This window comes from Panulirus ornatus, chromosome 33 (genome assembly GCF_036320965.1).
Source record: "Panulirus ornatus isolate Po-2019 chromosome 33, ASM3632096v1, whole genome shotgun sequence".
NCBI classification, from domain to species: Eukaryota; Metazoa; Arthropoda; class Malacostraca; order Decapoda; family Palinuridae; genus Panulirus; species Panulirus ornatus.
In genome coordinates, this window is record NC_092256.1 from 4,521,173 (window position 1) to 4,545,746 (window position 24,574).

Here is a 24,574-nt window from a genome sequence, read left to right on the forward strand (position 1 = left end):
TGAAACAAAATTACTTGGGGGTATCTTACCCTCTAAAGCAATTTGGTTTAGGTTTGTAGATGATGTTCTTTGTGATTGGCCAACAAATGAAAATTTCAAACAATTCTCCCTTTACTTGATTTAGTAACTTCCATCAAATTTACTGTGGAAGTGGAGAGTAATTCTCTCTTGCCATTTTTAGACTGCATGATCCATGGGGATAGAAACATGCTTAAGTTTAGCATATATAGAAAACCTACCAATGTTTGTTCTTATATTCATTATTACTCAGCTCAACATGACAGAGTTAAACTTTCATCATTCCAGTCGATGTTCCTTAGGGCATACATGCAGTCCGGAATATATTGATGATGAGTTTGAGAAGACATATTCTATTGGACCTAAGTTAGAGTATCCTAGTTCTTTCATTGACAAATCCTGGAAACTGACAAAGAAATCATTTTATAGAGGTAAAACCCAAACTTTCCCCCTGATATCAATAATCATCTACTTCTTCCTTTTAGTGATAATTTTACATTACTTTCCATGTTGCTTAAATACTTTCATGTAAATGTAGCCTTCAGCAATAAAGGTATTATAAAAAATGTCTTAATCAAAAACTCAATATAAAACTCTGCGGACTATGTTTACAGAATCCCTTGTAAAAACTTTAATATGTTTTATGTTGGACAGACTGGTAAGGAACTTTATGTTCAACTTAAGAAACATAAAGTATAAGAACAGGACAAGAATAAAATACTCTGTTTAGTCATGATGATGATAATGACCATTGTATTGCCTGGAGTAACGGTAATTTAGTTATTAACTGTATCTCCTTTACCACGAGAAATATCATTGAATCTTCTATCATTGAATACACAAAGAATTGCGACATTGATATTAGTGAAGGTCTATACAAGCTGGATAGGTTTGTTGTGGGTAAAATATTCAAACAGTTCCCTTTCCTGTCCGCATAATCAAATCTCATTACATGTATGATGCCAGACCCGAACACCATCATCCGGTAACGCTTGTTTATTAATGGCGTCTTAGCTACGTCTCTTCCTTGTATACCATCTGACTGTTCTGCGTCTTCTGTCTCATTCTTGTATATCCCTGACGATGTGATTATTACATGAAAGTGCATATGGGAACTTATTGAGTTTCATTTTCCTCGTGGTTGAATGTATGTACTTGTGAATTGGCATAACACTTCTATTTTTGTTGTGTCATTTACTGACTATTAACGAAGGAAAAAGAATATCTGAGAGAGTTACTAGACACAGAAAACAAGAAATGGCCGTCACTATCAACAAGGTATAAGCCACCAACCTCTTCTCCAGCGCTGCGTCCTTCTGCTGGACCAGCTTATCGCGCAGTGCCTGGCGTTTTTTCTCCTCGGAGTTTTCCTTCTTGTACAGTGCTGCCATCTTCTCTTTCTTAGTGTCTAGCTCGGCCTGTGTGGAAGAAGAGGTATTAACTGCTGCTGCGGTTCATGAACCATGGAAGAATGTGGTGGATGGTAGAGTGTGGTTAATGAATGGATGTGTGCGGCACTGGTTGTATGGTTGTAATAAGAGTTGTTCAGTTGTTCATATATATATATATATATATATATATATATATATATATATATATATATATATATATCACATACAAACCTCCAACACCCAGGATCGAACCCGGGACCCTTGTGCCACAGGCGGGAATGCTACCGCTAGGCTATGGGCCTGGCTAATAGGAAATAACTATTCGAATACTACGTAATCGAATACCCTTTGTCTCACGTTGGTGAGCAACGGGGTCTACACAGGTTATTTCCCAACAGGCGCGCATACCCAGCAGATAGAGGTTTGTATGTTCTATGAAGGTGTGCGTTCATAAGCACTTTATTCGTATTTATATACCTCCGCTCTCTGGCCATCTCTTCTACTTACATACGTATGCTTATGTATATCTCTCTTTTTAAACCAAGTATTTGCAATCACCAGTCCTCTTTCAGCACACAAATCTACAAATCATCCATCATTATAACCCGGTCTCTGCTAACACACTCATTCAGTTGCTCCCAAAACACTTGCCTCTCATGATCTTATTTTCATGACCAGGTTCATAGCCATCAATAATTACCCATCTCTCTCCATCCACTTTCAGTTTTACCGATATCAATCTAGAGTTTACTTTCTTACATTCTATCACATACTCCCACAACTCCTGCTTCAGGAGTATTTATACTTCTTCCTTTGTTCTTGGCCTCCCACCAACCCTTGACTACTCCCAAGACATTCCCAAACCACTCTTCCCCTTTACCCTTGAGCTTCGTTTCACTCAGAGCCAAAACATCCAGATTCCTTTCCTCAAACATACTACCTTTCTCTCTTTTTTCACATCTTGGTTACATCCAGACACATTTAGACACCCCCAAAATTTGAGGTTCGAAACAAAATTACCAAAGGATATCTTACCTTCTAATGCAATTTGGTTTAGGTATGAAGATGATGTTCTTTGTGTTTGGCCAACAAATGAAAATTTACAAATATTGCTACCCTTACTTAACAATTTAGTACCTTCCATCAAATTTACTGTAGAAAATGAAAATAATGGTATGTTACCATTTTTAGATTGCATGATCCATTAGCAAGGAAACAAGTTTAAGTTTAGCATATACGGAAAACCTACCAATGTATGCTCATATATCCATTATCACGCATCTCAACATGACACAGTTAAATTATCATCATTTCAATCTATGTTCCTTATGGCATTACGTATTTACAGTCCAGAGTTTATTGATGATTAGTTTGAGAAGATATATTCTATTGGATCTAAGTTAAAGTACCCTAGATCTTTGATTGATAAATCCCTTAAGCTAGCAAAGAAATCATTTTATAGAGTTGAGCCCAAACCTCCCATTGACAACAAGAATCTTTTAGTTCTCCCTTTTAATAATAATTTTACTTAACTTCGTATGTTGCTTAAATCCTTTAATGTAAATATTGCCTTCAGCAGCAATAATACTATAAAGAATATCTTAATCGGGAATTCACCAGAAAATTCTCTCGGATGTATCTATAAAGTGCCATGTGGAAATTGTAATAAATTTTATGTTGAGCAGACTGGTAAGGATCTTTCTGTTAGACTTAAGCAACATAGATATAGTATAAGAACGGGACAAGAATCAAATGCCTTGTTTAATCACGTTAAAAACTATGATCATTGTATTGACTGGAGTAATGCCATCTCAGTTATTAGCTCTAACTCTATTACCTAGAGAAATATCACTGAATCATCTATTATTGAATACACAAAGAATTATAATCTTAATATTAGTGATGGTCTATACAAATTAGATAACTTCATTGTATGCCTTGGACAATCGCATGTTAACCAAATGGCATCCTAGCTTCGTCTCTTCGATGTATATCAACTGACTTATATTTCTCTCTTGTGTCTCCATTGATGATGTGATTATTACACGAAAGTGCACTTGGAAACTTATCGTGTTTTACTTTCCTCGTAATGATTTATTGATCACCCCCTAAGGATGAATGAACAGCTGGGTTTACTGTGGACCTATTGTCGGAACTATGATTCGAGCGTATGCGCTCGACCGTGGGTTTCCCGTAAATGCCCCACGGTCAGGAGCGCTAATCGCTGCACCACGGAAGTCCATATCGATTAACCTATTAGAGTACTTGAAAGAAATACCATTAACACATTTAAGCACAGACTTGATAAAATTCTTGCTTCATATCCGCGAGAATCATTATTTGTCCATCATTCGCTAGACGATGAATTTACAGATCTTCTTCGAAAACATTTAGACTTTCTGCTCCTACCGCATTAACCAATGACTGTGTTATCTTTTCCACTATCACAAACAACCTTGTTAGGACCCAGTGATCTGTTGCTGTTTGAATTTAGTTGCGTTCAGCAGGAAAATCGTATACAGTAAATTCCTGAGTCAGTGTATAGCAGCAGCCTTCCGTACCACGTAGTAATGGCCGTGTGACCAACTTAAACTAACTACTGTGTTTATCTTCTGCATCTCCTCCGTGACAGTCGGTAACCCACCGAACCCAGAAAAACTTGAGGTTTGTGTTTGTGAAATACAGTGGCAGTGAAGGCTCTCATCCTTCAGAACCATGTCATCAATGTTCACAGTGTGATCTACTCCTACTTCAAGAGGCAAAACTTTAACTTAACCAGTTCGTGACTGCAGTTCTCACTATTCTGCTCTACCACAACATTGGCCAGCTGTAACTGTCAGGATTACTTAAAGAAAGAGTGAACTATTGCTGGTAGAAGACCATGAGAAAATGGACTTAAACACACCTTAAGACCAGGTTATTTACATAAAATTGTTTATCAGTGTTTAGCAGCGCCTCAGGTGGATGCAGAAGAGAGAGAGAGAGAGAGAGAGAGAGAGAGAGAGAGAGAGAGAGAGAGAGAGAGAGAGAGAGAGAGAGAGAGAGAGAGAGAGAGTGACCACTCCATCTGCATCACACTCCACCAGGGCCACTATGTGGCTGTTGCATCTATCGGCAACCCTCCGCCTGCACCACATTCCACCACCGCTGCCTTCATATTCATAACGACGCACTTCCACGCACCTCACATACCCCCCAGCCATACTCACACATCGTCAACATGCCATTGCCGCACTACATTCCACCTAAACCACATGAGTCGCCTGACTCATATCTGCAACTTACGCCTTCACATAACACAATAGCTTTATCTCTGGTTCATCTGTTTTCACCATCTCTTTACGCTATTCAACACGATGTTTGCTTGATGCAATCCAAAAGCGCTTGATGACACCGATTACAAGCATTCCACTGGACAAAACACATTTCCCATGATCTTCCGTATGGCTCTGTCTGCCGTCTCTTACTTGTACAAAAAGCACACTGCCTTGGTGATAGACGTAATGTACATATGACATATCAGGTGTACTGAGTGAGATAGACACTTGGCAACATGATACTCAGTACTGTATAGAAGACTGAAATACAGTACAATGTGCGGGGAAGTACAACGAGATGCAAAATGAACATTAGTAGGAAAGAGGAAGAGGCAAAAGAGATTCGTTAAGATTCGTTACAGAAGCACAAGACATCTGGCTACTCTGATGGCACGAAGCTGTCATTAACAAATGACAAGGATAGACGTAAGGACACTCACAGAACACCATTATTCTTCAACTGAGGATCACACGAGGTAGAGTAACGAGCCACAGAAACTCGCACTGGTCGCAAGGCCACCTATCATATCACCTTGGTGATGTATCTTGTATGGTCGGTGTTGTCCATGTGTCTGGTCAAGGACACACACATGGCACAAAGGTTCACGAACAGCAGGCTTCCACTGAGTGACCCTGACCTACTCACTGTGGGTGCACAGAAAGAGGACGTAGACCTTCACGCAGCTCTACCGTGATCGCCCTTTCAATAGATAATATAATGGACAATAACAAGACTTCATCATTTTTCTCGCAGTTTGTGGAACTCCAACAGCTTTCAAAAGTATCTTAGACTTTATTTGCCCTGTGGTTCAACAGCATTGTAGACCCTGGTGGTGTGCAGAGATGGATTCATATACACAGTCTTCGGTCAGTTGAAACATAGCCTGCAAACACTGGAAGTAACAGTAACAATAGGAAAAACACACGAAAAAGTTCGAATCACCAAAATAAAGGAGGAAGCTGTAATACGAGAGTAAAAGACAACCCAAAAGTACAATGTAAAGATTATAAACACGTTGGAAAAACAAAGATAATCGTACCGAGCACCAAAAATTCAGGGCAACAAACTAGAGAGAGAGAGAGAGAGAGAGAGAGAGAGAGAGAGAGAGAGAGAGAGAGAGAGAGAGAGAGAGAGAGAGAGAGAGAGAAAACGGGACTTCGAAAAAAAATCAGAGGACCATCACAGGAAGACATACAAACAAGAGGAGAGACACTAGAAAATTAGTGAATGAACTCAAGACGACCACAATCTTTTTTATATCTTTTTCATAGGATCGAGTTGTGCGTCAGGGTGAAGTAATTCCATGTTCATAACAGTCAGGTTGAAATCACAGTCCCTTATGCATGTCAGAGTGTCATTTCGTCGGTGCACAAATCAGAAGAGACGAGAAAGGCCAGGAAAAGCACAGAAGGACCTAATCAGAAGACAAATACGATACAAACCTAAGGAGTCAAACGTTAACGAACAAGTGAATAATAAGCAAATGGAAGCTAACACTCAAAAGACTATCGAAAGTCGAAGACACGAAAACAAACTTTACAGGATCAACAGACGACAAGATGACAAGCCATAGGCAGCGAGGACCAAGGACTGGGGTAGACCCTGCCTCACCTGCCGCCTCTCACTGGCCAGATGCATCTTCATGTTGACGTCAGCGTGGGTGAGGTCCCGCAGGTTGAACTTGTTCCTCTGTGTCTCCAGATGCTGCTTAGTGCCCCTTGGTAGGAAGTCCTGCAGGAGCAAAAGAGGTCATCAGCTGTTTATAGTAGTCACAAGGGTTCAAGGGTTGTCAAGAAGAGTCAGTTGTGGATAAGAATAATCGAGAGGGTCAATGACTGGTCTAGAGGGTACTGGAGTATGCAGGTTCAGGAGTGATCATAATACAGTAAAGAAAGCTAGAAAGGTTTAGATGCAGTTAGAAGGCGTGTGATCGATTTCACGAAGATGACAATTTGTAATCAGTACTCCAGAGGGGTCAGGAAAACTCATATTTAGTTTGAAAGGACTGCACACAGTCAAGAGCAGTGAAGACGGTACGGTGGTCAGGATTGTTCAAGTTTTATCAGGGATGAATGTTCAGAGCTAACAACTCAAGAAAGGTCAGAATGGAGTGAAAGGGAGGGGGCAAGGAAGACCCAAAATTGGTCAAGAAGATCAAGAAGTTCTTATTAAGGATTAAACAGGAAAAGCGAGAAGAAAAAGATATAAGGTGGCCATGGACGGCCATGAAAAGCTACAAGCGGTCAGAAGGGGACGGTAATGATCAGAAGGTAGGAAGTGGGTGGGAGGGGAGAGCAGGGGAAAGAGAAACTCGGAAATGGTTAGGAGAGATCACAATAGCTAGGAATACTCAAAAGAATAAAACGGGATCAGATATGACATATGACTTCAAAATTGGCATAGAGTGCCAGTGGTGGTCAGCAAGTGCCAGCAGAGTTGTGTAAGGATCCGAAAATAATCAGGTGAATCACAAGGGAGTAAGGTGGGGCAGGATTTATCGGTGGGTGTCGAAATGGTTGGGGTGGTGCAGAAGATACAAAGATTTAGTCAGAAATTATTACAAGCGCCTAGGAAAAACTAAGAATGGCAAATAGGGGTGAAAAGTGATTGAGACCAATCGGAGATGGTTAGAGTGGGCTCGAAGTTGTCAGGCGAGATGAGACGTCGTCGAAGAAAGTCAGGAGCAACAAAATGATCTTTGAAGAAGCCACTGGGGCGGGAGCAGTGGTGGTTAGAATTGAACATAGGAAGCATGAGGAGTCGATATGAATCAGGAGTTAAAAGGGGCAGGCAGATTAAGGGCAGCCACAAGGAGTCAGAAAAAGTGAACAGGAGTCGTGGAGGCAAGTTAATGTTATTAAGATCCGCCAGGCCTTGGTAGTTTGATGGGGGCCTTTGTCCTTCATTTTTTTGCAGGAGACGATGCTGGCTCAAAGTGGCAAGAAAGATAGTAAGAGGTCAGAAGAGATAGGAAGGAGAAAGGGGTCAAAAGTGGTAAGGTGAAAATGGTAAGAAATGGCCCATAGAGGTGACTGTGATCATGAGTCCCAAGTAGTTGGGAGGGGTCTTAAGAATTGAGGATTTAGAAGTGGTAAGAAGTAGTCGGATAAACCAAGTGGGGGTCAGCGGTGATGGCTACGAGTGATCATAAGCGATATGATCTCATGACTACGAAAGAAGAATCGACACTATTAACGAATAATATGCAGCAACAAGAAGGGGTCATACGTCATCAGAAGAGGTCGAAGGTGTTTGAGCATGACTGGAGCACATGGGAAGAAAAGATAACAGGAGACCTCATGGTCCATGGCGAGGTTATCCATCTAAACTGGTAGGAAATGAACATCCTCTCCCTCTTTTCCCTCAGCTACTGTCGGGGAAATGCAAAGAAGAAGAAGAAGAAGAAGAAGAAGAAGAAGAAGAAGAAGAAGAAGAAGAAGAAGAAGAAGAAGAAGTAGAAGAAGAAGAAGAAGAAGAAGAAGAAGAAGAAGAAGAAGAAGAAGAAGTAGAAGAAGAAGAAGAAGAAGAAGAAGAAGAAGAATTACCATAAAGTGTTTAGAGTACATATTACCATAAGAATTTTATAGTTAAAGTGTGAACGGGAAGAATTCCCCACCAGTTTTACAGTCCAAAAGAATGACATTTAAATGACATCTAAAGAACAAGGATTATTTACTGATAACTGATATCATTGACGCAACTGATTAACCTTGAGAGATTGGATAGAAAGTCTGCATCACTACATCTGGTGGTGTTATTTACCAACGATCTTCCACATTTATCACGAATGAAAACGATGACAAGTGAAAAGTTGTCGAACGTCGTTAGAAAGCCATATATATTTCTGAGAGATACACTTAAATATATATATATATATATGTATATATATATATATATATATATATATATATATATATATATATATATATATATATATATATATATATATATATATATATATATATATATATATTAAAAAAGGGGGTGACTGTATTGTTGACTGGTTGGTAAGGTTATTTAATGTATGTATGACTCATGGTGAGGTGCCTGAGGATTGGCGGAATGCGTGCATAGTGCCATTGTACAAAGGCAAAGGGGATAAGAGTGAGTGCTCAAATTACAGAGGTATAAGTTTGTTGAGTATTCCTGGTAAATTATATGGGAGGGTATTGATTGAGAGGGTGAAGGCATGTACAGAGCATCAGATTGGGGAAGAGCAGTGTGGTTTCAGAAGTGGTAGAGGATGTGTGGATCAGGTGTTTGCTTTGAAGAATGTATGTGAGAAATACTTAGAGAAGCAAATGGATTTGTATGTAGCATTTATGGATCTGGAGAAGGCATATGATAGAGTTGATAGAGATGCTCTGTGGAAGGTATTAAGAATATATGGTGTGGGAGGCAAGTTGTTAGAAGCAGTGAAAAGTTTTTATCGAGGATGTAAGGCATGTGTACGTGTAGGAAGAGAGGAAAGTGATTGGTTCTCAGTGAAAGTAGGTTTGCGGCAGGGGTGTGTGATGTCTCCATGGTTGTTTAATTTGTTTATGGATGGGGTTGTTAGGGAGGTGAATGCAAGAGTTTTGGAAAGAGGGGCAAGTATGAAGTCTGTTGGGGATGAGAGAGCTTGGGAAGTGAGTCAGTTGTTGTTCGCTGATGATACAGCGCTGGTGGCTGATTCATGTGAGAAACTGCAGAAGCTGGTGACTGAGTTTGGTAAAGTGTGTGGAAGAAGAAAGTTAAAAGTAAATGTGAATAAGAGCAAGGTTATTAGGTACAGTAGGGTTGAGGGTCAAGTCAATTGGGAGGTGAGTTTGAATGGAGAAAAACTGGAGGAAGTAAAGTGTTTTAGATATCTGGGAGTGGATCTGGCAGCGGATGGAACCATGGAAGCGGAAGTGGATCATAGGTTGGGGGAGGGGGCGAAAATTCTGGGAGCGTTGAAGAATGTGTGGAAGTCGAGAACATTATCTCGGAAAGCAAAAATGGGTATGTTTGAAGGAATAGTGGTTCCAACAATGTTGTATGGTTGCGAGGCGTGGGCTATGGATAGAGTTGTGCGCAGGAGGATGGATGTGCTGGAAATGAGATGTTTGAGGACAATGTGTGGTGTGAGGTGGTTTGATCGAGTAAGTAATGTAAGGGTGAGCGAGATGTGTGGAAATAAAAAGAGTGTGGTTGAGAGAGCATGTGAAGCGTCTGAGGTAAACCATGGAAAGCTGTGTAGGTATGTATATTTGCGTGTGTGGACGTATGTATATACATGTGTATGGGTGTGGGTTGGGCCATTTCTTTCGTCTGTTTCCTTGCGCTACCTCGCAAACGCGGGAGACAGTGACAAAGAAAAAAAAAAAAAAAAAAGTATATATATATATACATATATATATATATATATATATATATATATATATATATATATATATATATGTACATATATATATATATATATATATATATATATATATATATATATATATATATATATATATATATATATATATATATATATATATATATATATATATATATATATATATATATATCATGATCATAGGGTGGGGGAGGGGGCGAAAATTTTGGGAGCCTTGAAAAACGTGTGGAAGTCGAGAACATTATCTCGGAAAGCAAAAATGGGTATGTTTGAAGGAATAGTGGTTCCAACAATGTTGTATGGTTGCGAGGCGTGGGCTATGGATAGAGTTGTGCGCAGTAGGATGGATGTGCTGGAAATGAGATGTTTGAGGACAATGTGTGGTGTGAGGTGGTTTGATCGAGTAAGTAACGTAAGGGTAAGAGAGATGTGTGGAAATAAAAAGAGCGTGGTTGAGAGAGCAGAAGAGGGTGTTTTGAAATGGTTTGGGCACATGGAGAGAATGAGTGAGGAAAGATTGACCAAGAGGATATATGTGTCGGAGGTGGAGGGAACGAGGAGAAGAGGGAGACCAAATTGGAGGTGGAAAGATGGAGTGAAAAGGATTTTGTGTGATCGGGGCCTGAACATGCAGGAGGGTGAAAGGAGGGCAAGGAATAGAGTGAATTGGAGCGATGTGGTATACAGGGGTTGACGTGCTGTCAGTGGATTGAATCAAGGCATGTGAAGCGTCCGGGGTAAACCATGGAAAGCTGTGTAGGTATGTATATTTGCGTGTGTGGACGTGTGTATGTACATGTGTATGGGGGGGGTTGGGCCATTTCTTTCGTCTGTTTCCTTGCGCTACCTCGCAAACGCGGGAGACAGCGACAAAGCAAAAAAGAAAAAGATATATATATATATATATATATATATATATATATATATATATATATATATATATATATATTAAACTATTCGCCATTTCCCGCATTAGCGAGGTAGCGTTAAGAACTGGGGACTGGGCCTTTTTCGGAATATCCTCACCTGGCCCCCTCTGTTCCTTCTTTTGGAAAATTAAAAAGAAAACGAGAGGGGAGGATTTCCAGCCCCCCGCTCCCTCCCCTTTTAGTCGCCTTCTACGACACGCAGGGAATACGTGGGAAGTATTCTTAATCCCCTATCCCCAGGGATATATATATATATATATATATATATATATATATATATATATATATATATATATATATATATATATATATATATATATATTCTTTTCTTTTCATACTGTTCGCCATTTCCCGCGTTAGCGAGGTAGCGTTAAGAACAGAGGACTGGGCCTTTGAGGGAATATCCTCATCTGGCCCCCTTCTCTGTTCCTTCTTTGAGAAAAACAAAAAAAAAAAAAAACAAGAGGGTAGGATTTCCAGCCCCCCGCTCCCTTCTCTTTTAGTCGCCTTCTACGACACGCAGGGAATACGTGGGAAGTATTCTTTCTCCCCTATCCCCAGGGATAATATATATATATATATATATATATATATATATATATATATATATATATATATATATATATATATATATATATATATATATATATATATACGTATATATATATATATATATATATATATATATATATATATATATATATATATATATATATATATATATATATATCCAGGCTGTCCCTGGGGATAGGGGACAAAGAATACTTCCCACGTATTCCCTGCGTGTCGTAAAAGGCGACTAAAAGGGGAGGGAGCGGGGGGCTGGAAATCCTCCCCTCTCGTTTTTTTTTTTTTTTTTTTTTTTTTTTTCCAAAAGAAGGAACAGAGAATTGGGCCAGGTGAGGGTATTCCCTCAAAGGCCCAGTCCTCTGTTCTTAACGCTACCTCGCTAATGCGGGAAATGGCGAACAGTTTGAAAGAAAGAAAAAAAGAATATATATATATATATATATATATATATATATATATATATATATATATATATATATATATATATATATATAGGGGATTAAGAATACTTCCCACGTATTCCCTGCGTGTCGTAGAAGGCGACTAGAAGGGGTGGGAGCGGGGGGCTGGAAATTCTCCCCTCTCTTTTTTTTTTAAATTTTCCAAAAGAAGGAACAGAGGGGGCCAGGTGAGGATATTCCAAAAAAGGCCCAGTCCTCTGTTCCTGACGCTACCTCGCTAACGCGGGAAATGGCGAATAGTTTAAAAGAAAAGAAAAAAGAAAAAAAAAAAAAAAAATATATATATATATATATATATATATATATATATATATATATATATATATATCTTTTTTTTTTTTTTTTTTTTTTTGCTTTGTCGCTGTCTCCCGCGTTTGCGAGGTAGCGCAAGGAAACAGACGAAAGAAATGGCCCAACCCACCCCCATACACATGTATATACATACGTCCACAAACGCAAAAATACACACCTACACAGCTTTCCATGGTTTACCCCAGACGCTTCATATGCCTTGATTCAATCCACTGACAGCACGTTAACCCCGGTATACCACATTGCTCCAATTCACTCTATTCCTTGCCCTCCTTTCACCCTCCTGCATGTTCAGGCCCCGATCACACAAAATCTTTTTCACTCCATCTTTCCACATCCAATTTGGTCTCCCTCTTCTCCTCGTTCCCTCCACATCCGACACATATATCCTCTTGGTCAATCTTTCCTCACTCATTCTCTCCATGTGCCCAAACCATTTCAAAACACCCTCTTCTGCTCTCTCCACCACGCTCTTTTTATTTCCACACATCTCTCTTACCCTTACGTTACTTACTCGATCAAACCACCTCACACCACACATTGTCCTCAAACATCTCATTTCCAGCACATCCATCCTCCTGCGCACAACTCTATCCATAGCCCACGCCTCGCAACCATACAACATTGTTGGAACCACTATTCCTTCAAACATACCCATTTTTGCTTTCCGAGATAATGTTCTCGACTTCCACACATTCTTCAAGGCCCCCAGAATTTTCGCCCCCTCCCCCACCCTATGATCCACTTCCGCTTCCATGGTTCCATCCGCTGCCAGATCCACTCCCAGATATCTAAAACACTTCACTTCCTCCAGTTTTTCTCCATTCAAACTCACCTCCCAATTGACTTGACCCTCAACCCTACTGTACCTAATAACCTTGCTCTTATTCACATTTACTCTTAACTTTCTTCTTTCACACACTTTACCAAACTCAGTCACCAGCTTCTGCAGTTTCTCACATGAATCAGCCACCTGCGCTGTATCATCAGCGAACAACAACTGACTATGCACGCATTCCGCCAATCCTCACCTCACCATGAGTCATACATACATTAAATAACCTTACCAACCAGTCAACAATACAGTCACCCCCTTTTTTAATAAATTCCACTGCAATACCATCCAAACCTGCTGCCTTGCCGGCTTTCATCTTCCGCAAAGCTTTTACTACCTCTTCTCTGTTTACCAAATCATTTTCCCTATATATATATATATATATATATATATATATATATATATATATATATATATATATATATATATATATATATATATATATATATATATATATATACATATATATATATGTATATATATATATATATATATATATATATATATATATATATATATATATATATATATATATATATATATATATATATATATATATATATATATATATATATATATATATATATATATATATATATATGTATTTATTTTTTCTTTATTTTTTTTGCTTTGTTGCTGTCTCCCGCTTTTGCGAGGTAGCGCAAGGAAACAGACGAAAGAAATGGCCCAACCCACCCCCATACACATGTATATACATACGTCCACACACGCAAATATACATACCTACACAGCTTTCCATGGTTTACCCCAGACGCTTCACATGCCCTGATTCAATCCACTGACAGCACGTCAACCCCGGTATACCACATCGATCCAATTCACTCTACTCCTTGCCCTCCTTTCACCCTCCTGCATGTTCAGGCCCCGATCACACAAAATCTTTTTCACTCATCTTTCCACCTCTAATTTGGTCTCCCACTTCTCCTCGTTCCCTCCACCTCCGACACATATATCCTCTTGGTCAATCTTTCCTCACTCATTCTCTCCATGTGCCCAAACCATTTCAAAACACCCTCTTCTGCTCTCTCAACCACGCTCTTTTTATTTCCACACATCTCTCTTACCCTTACGTTACTTACTCGATCAAACCACCTCACACCACACATTGTCCTCAAACATCTCATTTCCAGCACATCCATCCTCCTGCGCACAACACTATCCATAGCCCACGCCTCGCAACCATACAACATTGTTAGAACCACTATTCCTTCAAATATACCCATTTTTGCTTTCCGAGATAATGTTCTCGACTTCCACACATTCTTCAAGGCTCCCAGGATTTTCGCCCCCTCCACCACTCTATGATCCACTTCCGCTTCCATGGTTCCATCCGCTGCCAGATCCACTCCCAGATATCTAAAACACTTTACATCCTGCAGTTTTTTTCCCTTCAAACTTACCTCCCAATTGACTTGACCCTCAACCCTACTGTACCTAATTACCTTGCTCTTATTCACATTTACTCTTAACTTTCTTCTTTCACACACTTTATCAAACTCAGTCACCAGCTTCTGCAGTTTCTCACATGAATCAGCCACCATCGCTGTATCATCAGCGAACAACAACTAACTCACTTCCCAAGCTCTCTCATCCACAACAGACTTCATACTTGCCCCTCTTTCCAAAACTCTTGCATTCACCTCCCTAACAACCCCATCCATGAACAAATTAAACAACCATGGAGACATCACACACCCCTCCGCAAACCTACATTCACTGAGAACCAAGCACTTTCCTCTCTTCGTACACGTACACATGCCTTACATCCTCGATAAAAACTTTTCACTGCTTCTAACAACTTGCCTCCCACACCATATATTCTTAATACCTTCCACAGAGCATCTCTATCAACTCTATCATATGCCTTCTCCAGATCCATAAATGCTACATACAAATCCATTTGCTTTTTAAGTATATATATATATATATATATATATATATATATATATATATATATATATATATATATATATATATATATATATATATATATATATATATATATATATTATAGTGGAATAAGTTTGTTGAGTATTCCTGGTAAATTATATGGGAGGGAATTGATTGAGAGGGTGAAGGCATGTACAAAGCATCAGATTGGGGAAGAGCAGTGTGGTTTCAAAATTGGTAGAGGATGTGTGGATCAGGTGTTTGCTTTGAAGAATGTATGTGAAAAATACTTAGAAAAGCAAATGGATCTGGAGAAGGCATATGATAGAGTTGATAGGGATGCTCAGTGGAAGGTATTAAGAATATATGGTGTGGGAGGCAAACTGTAAGAAGCAGTGAAAAGTTTTTACCGAGGATGTAAGGCATGTGCACGTGTAGGAAGAGAGGAAAGTGATTGGTTCTCAGTGAATGTAGGTTTGCGTTAGGGGTGTGTGATGTCTCCATGGTTGTTTAATTTGTTTATGGATGGGGTTGTTAGGGAGGTAAATGCAAGAAGTTTGGAAAGAGGGGCAAGTATGCAGTCTGTTGTGGATGAGAGAGCTTGGGAAGTGAGTCAGTTGTTGTTCGTTGATGATACAGCGCTTGTAGCTGATTCATGTGAGAAACTGCAGAAGCTGGTGACTGAGTTTGGTAAAGTGTGTGAAAGAAGAAAGTTGAGAGTAAATGTGAATAAGAGCAAGGTTATTAGGTACAGTAGAGTTGAGGGTCAAGTCAATTGGGAGGTAAGTTTGAATGGAGAAAGACTGGAGGAAGTGAAGTGTTTTAGATATCTTGGAGTGGATCAGGCAGGAGATGGAAGAATGGAAGCGGAAGTGAATTTTAGGGTGGGGGAGGGGGCAAAAATTCTGGGAGCCTTGAAGAATGTGTGGAAGTCGAGAACATTATCTCGGAAAGCAAAAATGGGTATGTTTGAAGGAATAGTGGTTCCAACAATGTTGTATGGTTGCGAGGCGTGGGCTATGGATAGAGTTGTGCGCAGGAGGGTAGATGTGCTGGAAATGAGATGTTTGAGGACAATATGTGGTGTGAGGTGGTTTGATCGAGTAAGTAATGTATGGGTAAGAGAGATGTGTGGAAATAAAAAGAGCGTGGTTGAGAGAGCAGAAGAGGGTGTTTTGAAATGGTTTGGTCACATGGAGAGAATGAGTGAGGAAAGATTGACAAACCATCTCAAAACACCCTCTTCTGCTCACTCAACTACACCCTTTTTGTTACCACTCATCTCTCTTACCATTTCATTACCTAATCGATCAAACCACCTCACACCACATATTGTTACATTCAAACGTCTCATTTCCAGCACATCCACCCTCCCTCGCACAACTCTATCTATTGCCCACGCCTATAGACAGTCACGCGATGAATGCTCATCCTCCTCGAAGTCTCAAATTGGGATGTCTAAATGTGTGTGGATGTAACCCAGACGAGAAAAAAAGAGAGATAGGTATCATGTTTGATGAAAGGAACCTGGATGTTTTGGCTCTGAGTGAAACGAAACTCAAGGATAAAGGGGAAGAGTGGTTTGGGAATGTCTTGGGAGTAAAATCAGGGGTTGGTGAGAAGACAAGAGGAAGGGAAGGAATAGCACTACTCCTGAAACAGGAGTGGTGGGAGTATGTGATAGAGTGTAAGAAAGTAAATTCTAAATTGATATGGATAAAACTGAAAGTGGATGGAGAGAGATGGGTGATTATTGGTGCATATGCACCTGGGCATGAGAAGAAAGATTATGAGAAGCAAATGTTTTGGGAGCAGCTGAGTGAGTTTGTTAGTAGTTTTGATGCACGAGACTGGGTTATAGTGATGGGTGATTTGAGCCCAAACCTCCCATTGACACCAAGAATCTTTTAGTTCTCCCTTTTAATATCAAATTCACTTTACTTCCCATGTTGCTTAAATCCTTTAATGTAAATGTTGCCTTTAGCAACAATGATACTATAAAAAATATCTTAATCAGGAATCCACCAGAAAATTCTCTTGGATGCATCTGTAAAGTGCCATGTGGAAATTGTGATAAATTTTATGTTGGTCAGACTGGTAAGGATCTTTCTGTTAGACTTAAGCAACTTGATTATAGTATAAGAACGGGACAAAAATCAAATGCCTTGTTTAATCACGTTAAAAACTATGATCATTGTATTGATTGGAGTAATGCCATCTCAGTTATTAACTCTATTACCAAGAGAAATATCGTTGAATCTTCTATTATCAAATACACAAAGAATAATGATCTTAATATTAGTGATGGTCTATACAACTTCGATAACTTTATTGCTGATAAAATTTGTAAAATGATATGTTTATGAACGCCCGTTGTATGTTTTGGACAATGGCATGTTTACCAAATGGCGTCCCAGCTTCGTCTCTTCGATGTATATCAACTAACTTTTATTTCTCTCTTGTGTCTCCCCTGATGATGTGATTATTACACGAAAGTGCACTTGGGAACTTATCGTGTTTCATTTTCCCCATGGTCTCATAGGAATATATATATATATATATATATATATATATATATATATATATATATATATATATATATATATATATATATATATATATATATATATATATATATATATATATATATATATATTCATTATACTTTGTCGCTGTCTCATGCGTTAGCGAAGTAGCGCAAGAAAATAGACGAAAGAATGGCCCAACCCGCCCACATAGATATGTATATACGTAAACGCCCAGACACGCACATATACATGCATAAACATTTCAACGTATACATAGATAGTCATACACAGACATATACATAAATACACATGTATATATTCATACATGCTGCCTTCATCCATATCCGCCGCCACCCCGCCACACATGGAATGGCACCCCCCTCCCCCCAAGTGCGCGTTAGATAGCCCTGGGAAAGACGACAAAGGCCACAATCATTCACACTCAGTCTCTAGCTGTCACGTGTAATGCACCGAAACCACAGCTCCCATTCTCCATCCGGGACCCTCAAACTTTCCATGGTTTAACTGAAACGCTTAACATGCCCTGGTGCAATCCATTGACAGCACGTCGACCCCCGTATACTACATAAATTCCTATTTACTCTAGTCCTTACACGACTTTCACTCTCCTGTATGTTCAGGCCCCGATCGCTCAAGAACTTTTTCACTCCACACTTCCACCTCTAATTTGGTCTCCAACTTCTCGTTCCCTCAACCTCTGACATATATAACCTCTTTGTTAGCCTTTCCTCACTCATTCTCTCCATGTGACCACACTCTTCTTATTACCACAAATCTCTCTTACACTTTCATTACTTATTCGATGAAGCCACCTCACACCACATATTGTCCTCAAACATCTTATCTCCAACTCATTCACCCTCCTCCGCACAACACTATCTATCGCCCATGCATCACAACCATATAACATTGTTAGAACCACTATTCCTTCAAACATACCCATTTATGCTCTCCGAGATAACGTTCTCGCCTTCCACACAATCTTGAACGCTCCCAGAACCATGGCCCCCTTCCCAACCCTGTGACTCACTTCCGCTTCCATGGTTCCATCCGCTGCCAAACCCACTCCCACATATCTAAAGCACTTCACTTCCTCCAGTTTTTCTCCATTCAAACTCACCCTCCAATTTACTTGTCCCTCAACCATACTGAATCTAATTACTTTCCTCTTATTCACATTTACTCTCATCTTTCTTCTTTCACACACTTTACCAAACTCAGTCACCAGCTTCTGCAGTTCCTCACCCGAATCAGCAAACAGTGTTATATCATCAGCGAACAACAACTGACTCACTTCCCAAGCCATCTCATCTACAACAGACTGCATACTTGCCCCACTCTCCAAAACTTTTGCATTCACCTCTCTAACAACCCCATCCATAAACAAATTAAACAACCATGGAGACATCACACATCCCTGCCACAAACCGACATTCACTGGAAACCAATCACTTTCCTCTCTTCCTACTGGTATACATGCCTTAAATCCTCGATATAAACTTTTCACTGCTTCTAGTTAACTTACCTCTCACACTATATACTCCTATCACCTTCCACAAAGCATCTCTATCAACTGAAACATATGCCTTCTCGAGATCCATAAATGCTAAATACAAATCCATTTGCTTTTCTAAGTATTTCTTCAAAGCAAACACCTGATCCACACATCCTCTACCATTTCTGAAACCACACTGCTCTTCCCCAATCTGATGCTCTGTATATGTCATGACCCTCTCAATCAATGCCCTCCCATATAATTTCCCAGGAATACTCAACAAATATATACCTCTGTCATTTGAACACTCACCTTTATCACTTCTTCCCTAAATATATCCCATTCCTCCCCAACTCCCTTTACGTCATTTGCTCTCACGTTTTTCCATTCTGCACTCAATCTCTCCTGATACTTCCTCACACAATTCTCTTTTCCGAGCTCACTTACTCTCACCAGTCTCTTCACCCCAACATTTTTTCTTCTTTTCTGAAAACCTCTGCATATATATATATATATATATATATATATATATATATATATATATATATATATATATATATATATATATATATATATATATATATATATATATATATATATATATATATATATATATATATATATATATATATATATATATATATATATATATATATGTATATATGTATATATATATATATATATATATATATATATATATATATATATATATATATATATATATATATATTGTTACGGAACACGTATGCTTGTGCTCACATGTTCCGTATATAACGTGTGTGTGTCCATATGGTATTGATATTTCTTATCAGGACGAGGATTAAGGCCTCCCTCTGAGACGTCCTCCGAGCGTCAGTTCACACCAAGCATTAGGCGTAATACTTTAATTTTAATTTTATTTTGAAACCAGATGGTCATTTGTCCTTGAGCACCCCGACCCTTCTCCGAGGAGGGGGGGGGGGGGGGGGAGTAAGTTGTCATCAGCTGCGGAATATTTCGCCACCCGTACTGGACATGTCGCTGCAGGCTTACCAGAGGGAGGGTGATCTACGCAGTTTGTGTAACTGTTCCTCCAACCAATCAGAATGTAACTGAAGCTCATAGCCAATCAAAATGTAAGGTTGTATAGCTAGCAGGGAACGCTTATATACCCATGACACCCGCTGAGTCTCGCTCTTTCTAGCCCAGCGAGGTAAGTGGTCCACCCTTGCTGTAAGTCCTGCTGTGTTGTAAGCCTGTAAGCCCTGCTGTGCTATAAGCCCGTTATAATTATTAGTGTAATGTTATCGAAGAACTGCCTTAGAGGAAAGAGAACTCCTGGCTTGAAATCTTATCTGGAATATTAAGTCTTGTACAATTGTTATCTTATGTTCAATGTTAACTCTAATGTTCAGTGTTAACGTAATGTTTCATGCTTGATTTATGTGCCTATCTTTGTACACTTGAATTCTTTCATTATAAGTAGATTTAGTGTAATGCTGGTCTTTAATTCAATCCCATAACTTTATTATTGTGTTATCCTGAGTTGTGCAACTTGACAAATCTATAACGTCCTTGCAAGACAAGGAACAGTAGTATTTGTAACATATGTTACTTGCGACCTTGCCTGAATAAGTGTTGAATTTGTAACATATAAATTGGCGACCCTGCCAGGATTTTTCTTGCCTTAACGGAATCTCTTTCCTCGATTCATTTATCATGTCGTTGATCAGTGGTGACAATACCGTTCAATCATTAACGTCGGTCAAAGTCTCTATCCTTCCCCATATCCCTAGTGATATTAATGTTGATCTCAGTTATTGGCGAAAGCAGCTAGAGATAGCTAAGATCGATGCACAAGCACAAGTGGCACAGTTACAAGTGCAGAGGAAGAAGACTGAACAAGCTAGGTTAGCTCTCGAACGTGAAAGACTTAGACTTAACGGTTCACCATCAGGACCAGTGTCGTCCCAGTTGGATAACTTAAATCTCGTACCAAAGTTCAGTAAACTTGACGCGGGCAGGCATTCAAAGGGCTACGACAGCAGAGGGAGGACCAATGATTATGTAATCCCACCTGAATCTGCTACCTTGCCGGTAACTCATATTAGTCAGGGGAAATACTCCAACAGAGTTAAGAGTTGTTGTTATTGTGGCAAGGCTGGGCACCAGGTGAGGGATTGCTGGGCTCGAGAGGAGGAATTTAGAGATTCTACCGTGAGTAGACCGGTGAATCTCGTCTCAACTTTAGGGCCACTTAGTAAAGTAGGTGAGGCTGTCCCTGCTCTTAAGAAAAAGAGGGGTTGCGAGAGTGTAGTTAAGGATCCGTTCTGTGGGAACTACAATGCGTTCCTGTCTGAGGGCTATGTTAGTAGATGTGGTGTACGACGAAAAGTAACCGTATTACGGGTTTCTGGTTCTCTGCAGTCCCTGATGTTGGATGGCTTGGTGCCGCGAGGAGAGTTTGGAGACCGAGTCTTGCTAGATGGACTGTCGGGTCCCAAGGAAGCTCCACTAGTCGATGTGAGGGTAGAAACAGATCTCTTCACGGGCCATGCTCTCATAGGGGTTGTAGATAGGTTACCTGTCTCAGGTGTGGACTTTGTGTTAGGCAGTGACCTAGCTGGTGGGAAGATGAACCCAATGCCGGTGTTGCCTACGGGCCCGGTGGAGTCCACGGAGGCAGTGCAGCTTGATGAAGAAGTACCAGAGTTAGTCTGTAACCACGATGATGCCAGGTCTATGACAGCTGGCACGGCAGGCCGTGTGCCTGACGACATAGCCGTTGAAACGGAGGAAGTGAAGACCAGCGAGAGGAAGCTGTGTGATACCCTCTCCCCTGGTACAGACTCCGTTGAAACGCAGGAAGTTAAGACTCTCCCCCCGACTGAGACCAGCGAGAGGAAGCTGTGTGATACCCTCTCCCCTGGTGTAGCCTCCGTTGAGACAGTGGACCTAAAGACTCTTCATGAGAGTGAGGCCAGCGAGAGGAAGCTGTGTGATACCCTCTCCCCTGGTGTAATCTCCGTTGAGACAGTGGACCTAAAGACTCTTCATGAGAGTGAGGCCAGCGAGAGGAAGCTGTGTGATACCCTCTCCCCTGGTGTAACCTCCGTTGAGACGGCGGACTTAAAGACTGTTCCTGAGAACGAGTCTAGTGAGAGGAAGCTGTGTGATACCCTCTCCCCTGGTGTAGGCTCCGTTGAGACTGAGGGTTTGTCTCATGCTCATTTAAGAGAGAAGACTCTCCCTGAGGATGAAATTAGTGAGGAGAAGATGTGTGATGCCTCCTGTGCTGTTTACGAGTCCGTACAAGAGTCAGTGGGTGAGACTGAGGATTTGTCTCGCGCCCATTCAAGAGAGACTCAGGAACGGAGGACAATATGGTATGACAAACGACCTCGTTTAAAAAGGTTTGAGGCGGGCGACGAGGTGTTGCTTCTACTACAGCAGTCAGGTCAACCCTTGGTTGTCCTTTCTAAGGGTTCCTACACCATTATCTGGAGTGTAGGAGACTCAAATTACTTTGTCTCTACCCCTGTTAAGCGCAGAGGTCGGAGATTATGTCCCGTCAACATGCCTAAGCCATATTTCAGTCGTGATCCTCCACCCTTGGAACTGAAGGTGCCAGTCTGCATCATCTTACGTCCAGCAGTAGCCGTGTGTGACGAAGTCGACGACGTAGCTGCGAGTGCCTCGAAGACTTGGGACCCGTGCGGAAGCGTGAGAGAACTGAAGTGTTGCTTGTATATAGTTGGGTACTATAGGATGTTCATTGTAAATTTTGCAACAGTCGTAACCCCTCTGACAGATTTCTTGAAGAATGATATCAGATGTTGGGAATGAGCAGTGTGAGACAGTCTCTCTTATTAGTTAGGAACCCTACTTTTCAACTGTTTTATTTTGCAGGCTCCAACCAGATTAGCTGTGAATGCCGCCAGTGTTGTAAAAGCTGGAAAGGTCCCCCATGCAGGAGGACAGAGAGAAGGTTGAGCCCAAACATATAGCCCCACCAAGAAGAGGGAACTTTTGTTTTGCTATTTGTATTGTAGCACCTTGTTTATGTGTTATTCAAGCAATCATAGAAGTAACCTTTGTTTTCCTATTTGTATTATAACACTGTATATTTGTGTTCTTCAGCCAATCAGAGTGTACTGACTACCAAACCTTTCAAAATGTTCACAAGTTATGGGAACGGAGTCAACATTAAATAGATGGGCCTTGTTATGTACAAATTTTACGTTACATTATTTTCAGCACATCTTATGTGTTAACAGATTGTGTTAGCTGATTGTTTATCCCGCTCTTAAGAAAATTCCTCTTCCAGGAATTTTCTCCTTTAAGGAGGGGGGTGTTACGGAACACGTATGCTTGTGCTCACATGTTCCGTATATAACGTGTGTGTGTCCATATGGTATTGATATTTCTTATCAGGACGAGGATTAAGGCCTCCCTCTGAGACGTCCTCCGAGCGTCAGTTCACACCAAGCATTAGGCGTAATACTTTAATTTTAATTTTATTTTGAAACCAGATGGTCATTTGTCCTTGAGCACCCCGACCCTTCTCCGAGGAGGAGGGGGGGGGGGGGGGGGGGGGGGAGTAAGTTGTCATCAGCTGCGGAATATTTCGCCACCCGTACTGGACATGTCGCTGCAGGCTTACCAGAGGGAGGGTGATCTACGCAGTTTGTGTAACTGTTCCTCCAACCAATCAGAATGTAACTGAAGCTCATAGCCAATCAAAATGTAAGGTTGTATAGCTAGCAGGGAACGCTTATATACCCATGACACCCGCTGAGTCTCGCTCTTTCTAGCCCAGCGAGGTAAGTGGTCCACCCTTGCTGTAAGTCCTGCTGTGTTGTAAGCCTGTAAGCCCTGCTGTGCTATAAGCCCGTTATAATTATTAGTGTAATGTTATCGAAGAACTGCCTTAGAGGAAAGAGAACTCCTGGCTTGAAATCTTATCTGGAATATTAAGTCTTGTACAAATGTTATCTTATGTTCAATGTTAACTCTAATGTTCAGTGTTAACGTAATGTTTCATGCTTGATTTATGTGCCTATCTTTGTACACTTGAATTCTTTCATTATAAGTAGATTTAGTGTAATGCTGGTCTTTAATTCAATCCCATAACTTTATTATTGTGTTATCCTGAGTTGTGCAACTTGACAAATCTATAACGTCCTTGCAAGACAAGGAACAGTAGTATTTGTAACATATGTTACTTGCGACCTTGCCTGAATAAGTGTTGAATTTGTAACAATATATATATATATATATATATATATATATATATATATATATATATGTATATATGTATATATATATATATATATATATATATATATATATATATATATATGTATATATATATATATATATATGCATATATATATATATGCATATATATATATATATATATATATATATATATATATATA

The 24,574-nt window shown here is 40.1% G+C and overlaps 1 protein-coding gene across 1 annotated transcript in view; it reads right to left on the bottom strand.

The window, feature by feature from the left end:
• Nucleotides 1–24,574, bottom strand: part of LOC139759417 (uncharacterized) — a 245,520-nt gene that overhangs the window by 19,986 nt on the left and 200,960 nt on the right. Inside the window, exons 4-5 of the mRNA XM_071681508.1 lie at nt 6,339–6,458; nt 1,312–1,436 (exon numbers count right to left, since the gene is read on the bottom strand). Coding sequence (XP_071537609.1) covers nt 1,312–1,436; nt 6,339–6,458 — 245 coding nt within the window. The remainder of the gene's footprint in view (nt 1–1,311; nt 1,437–6,338; nt 6,459–24,574) is intronic.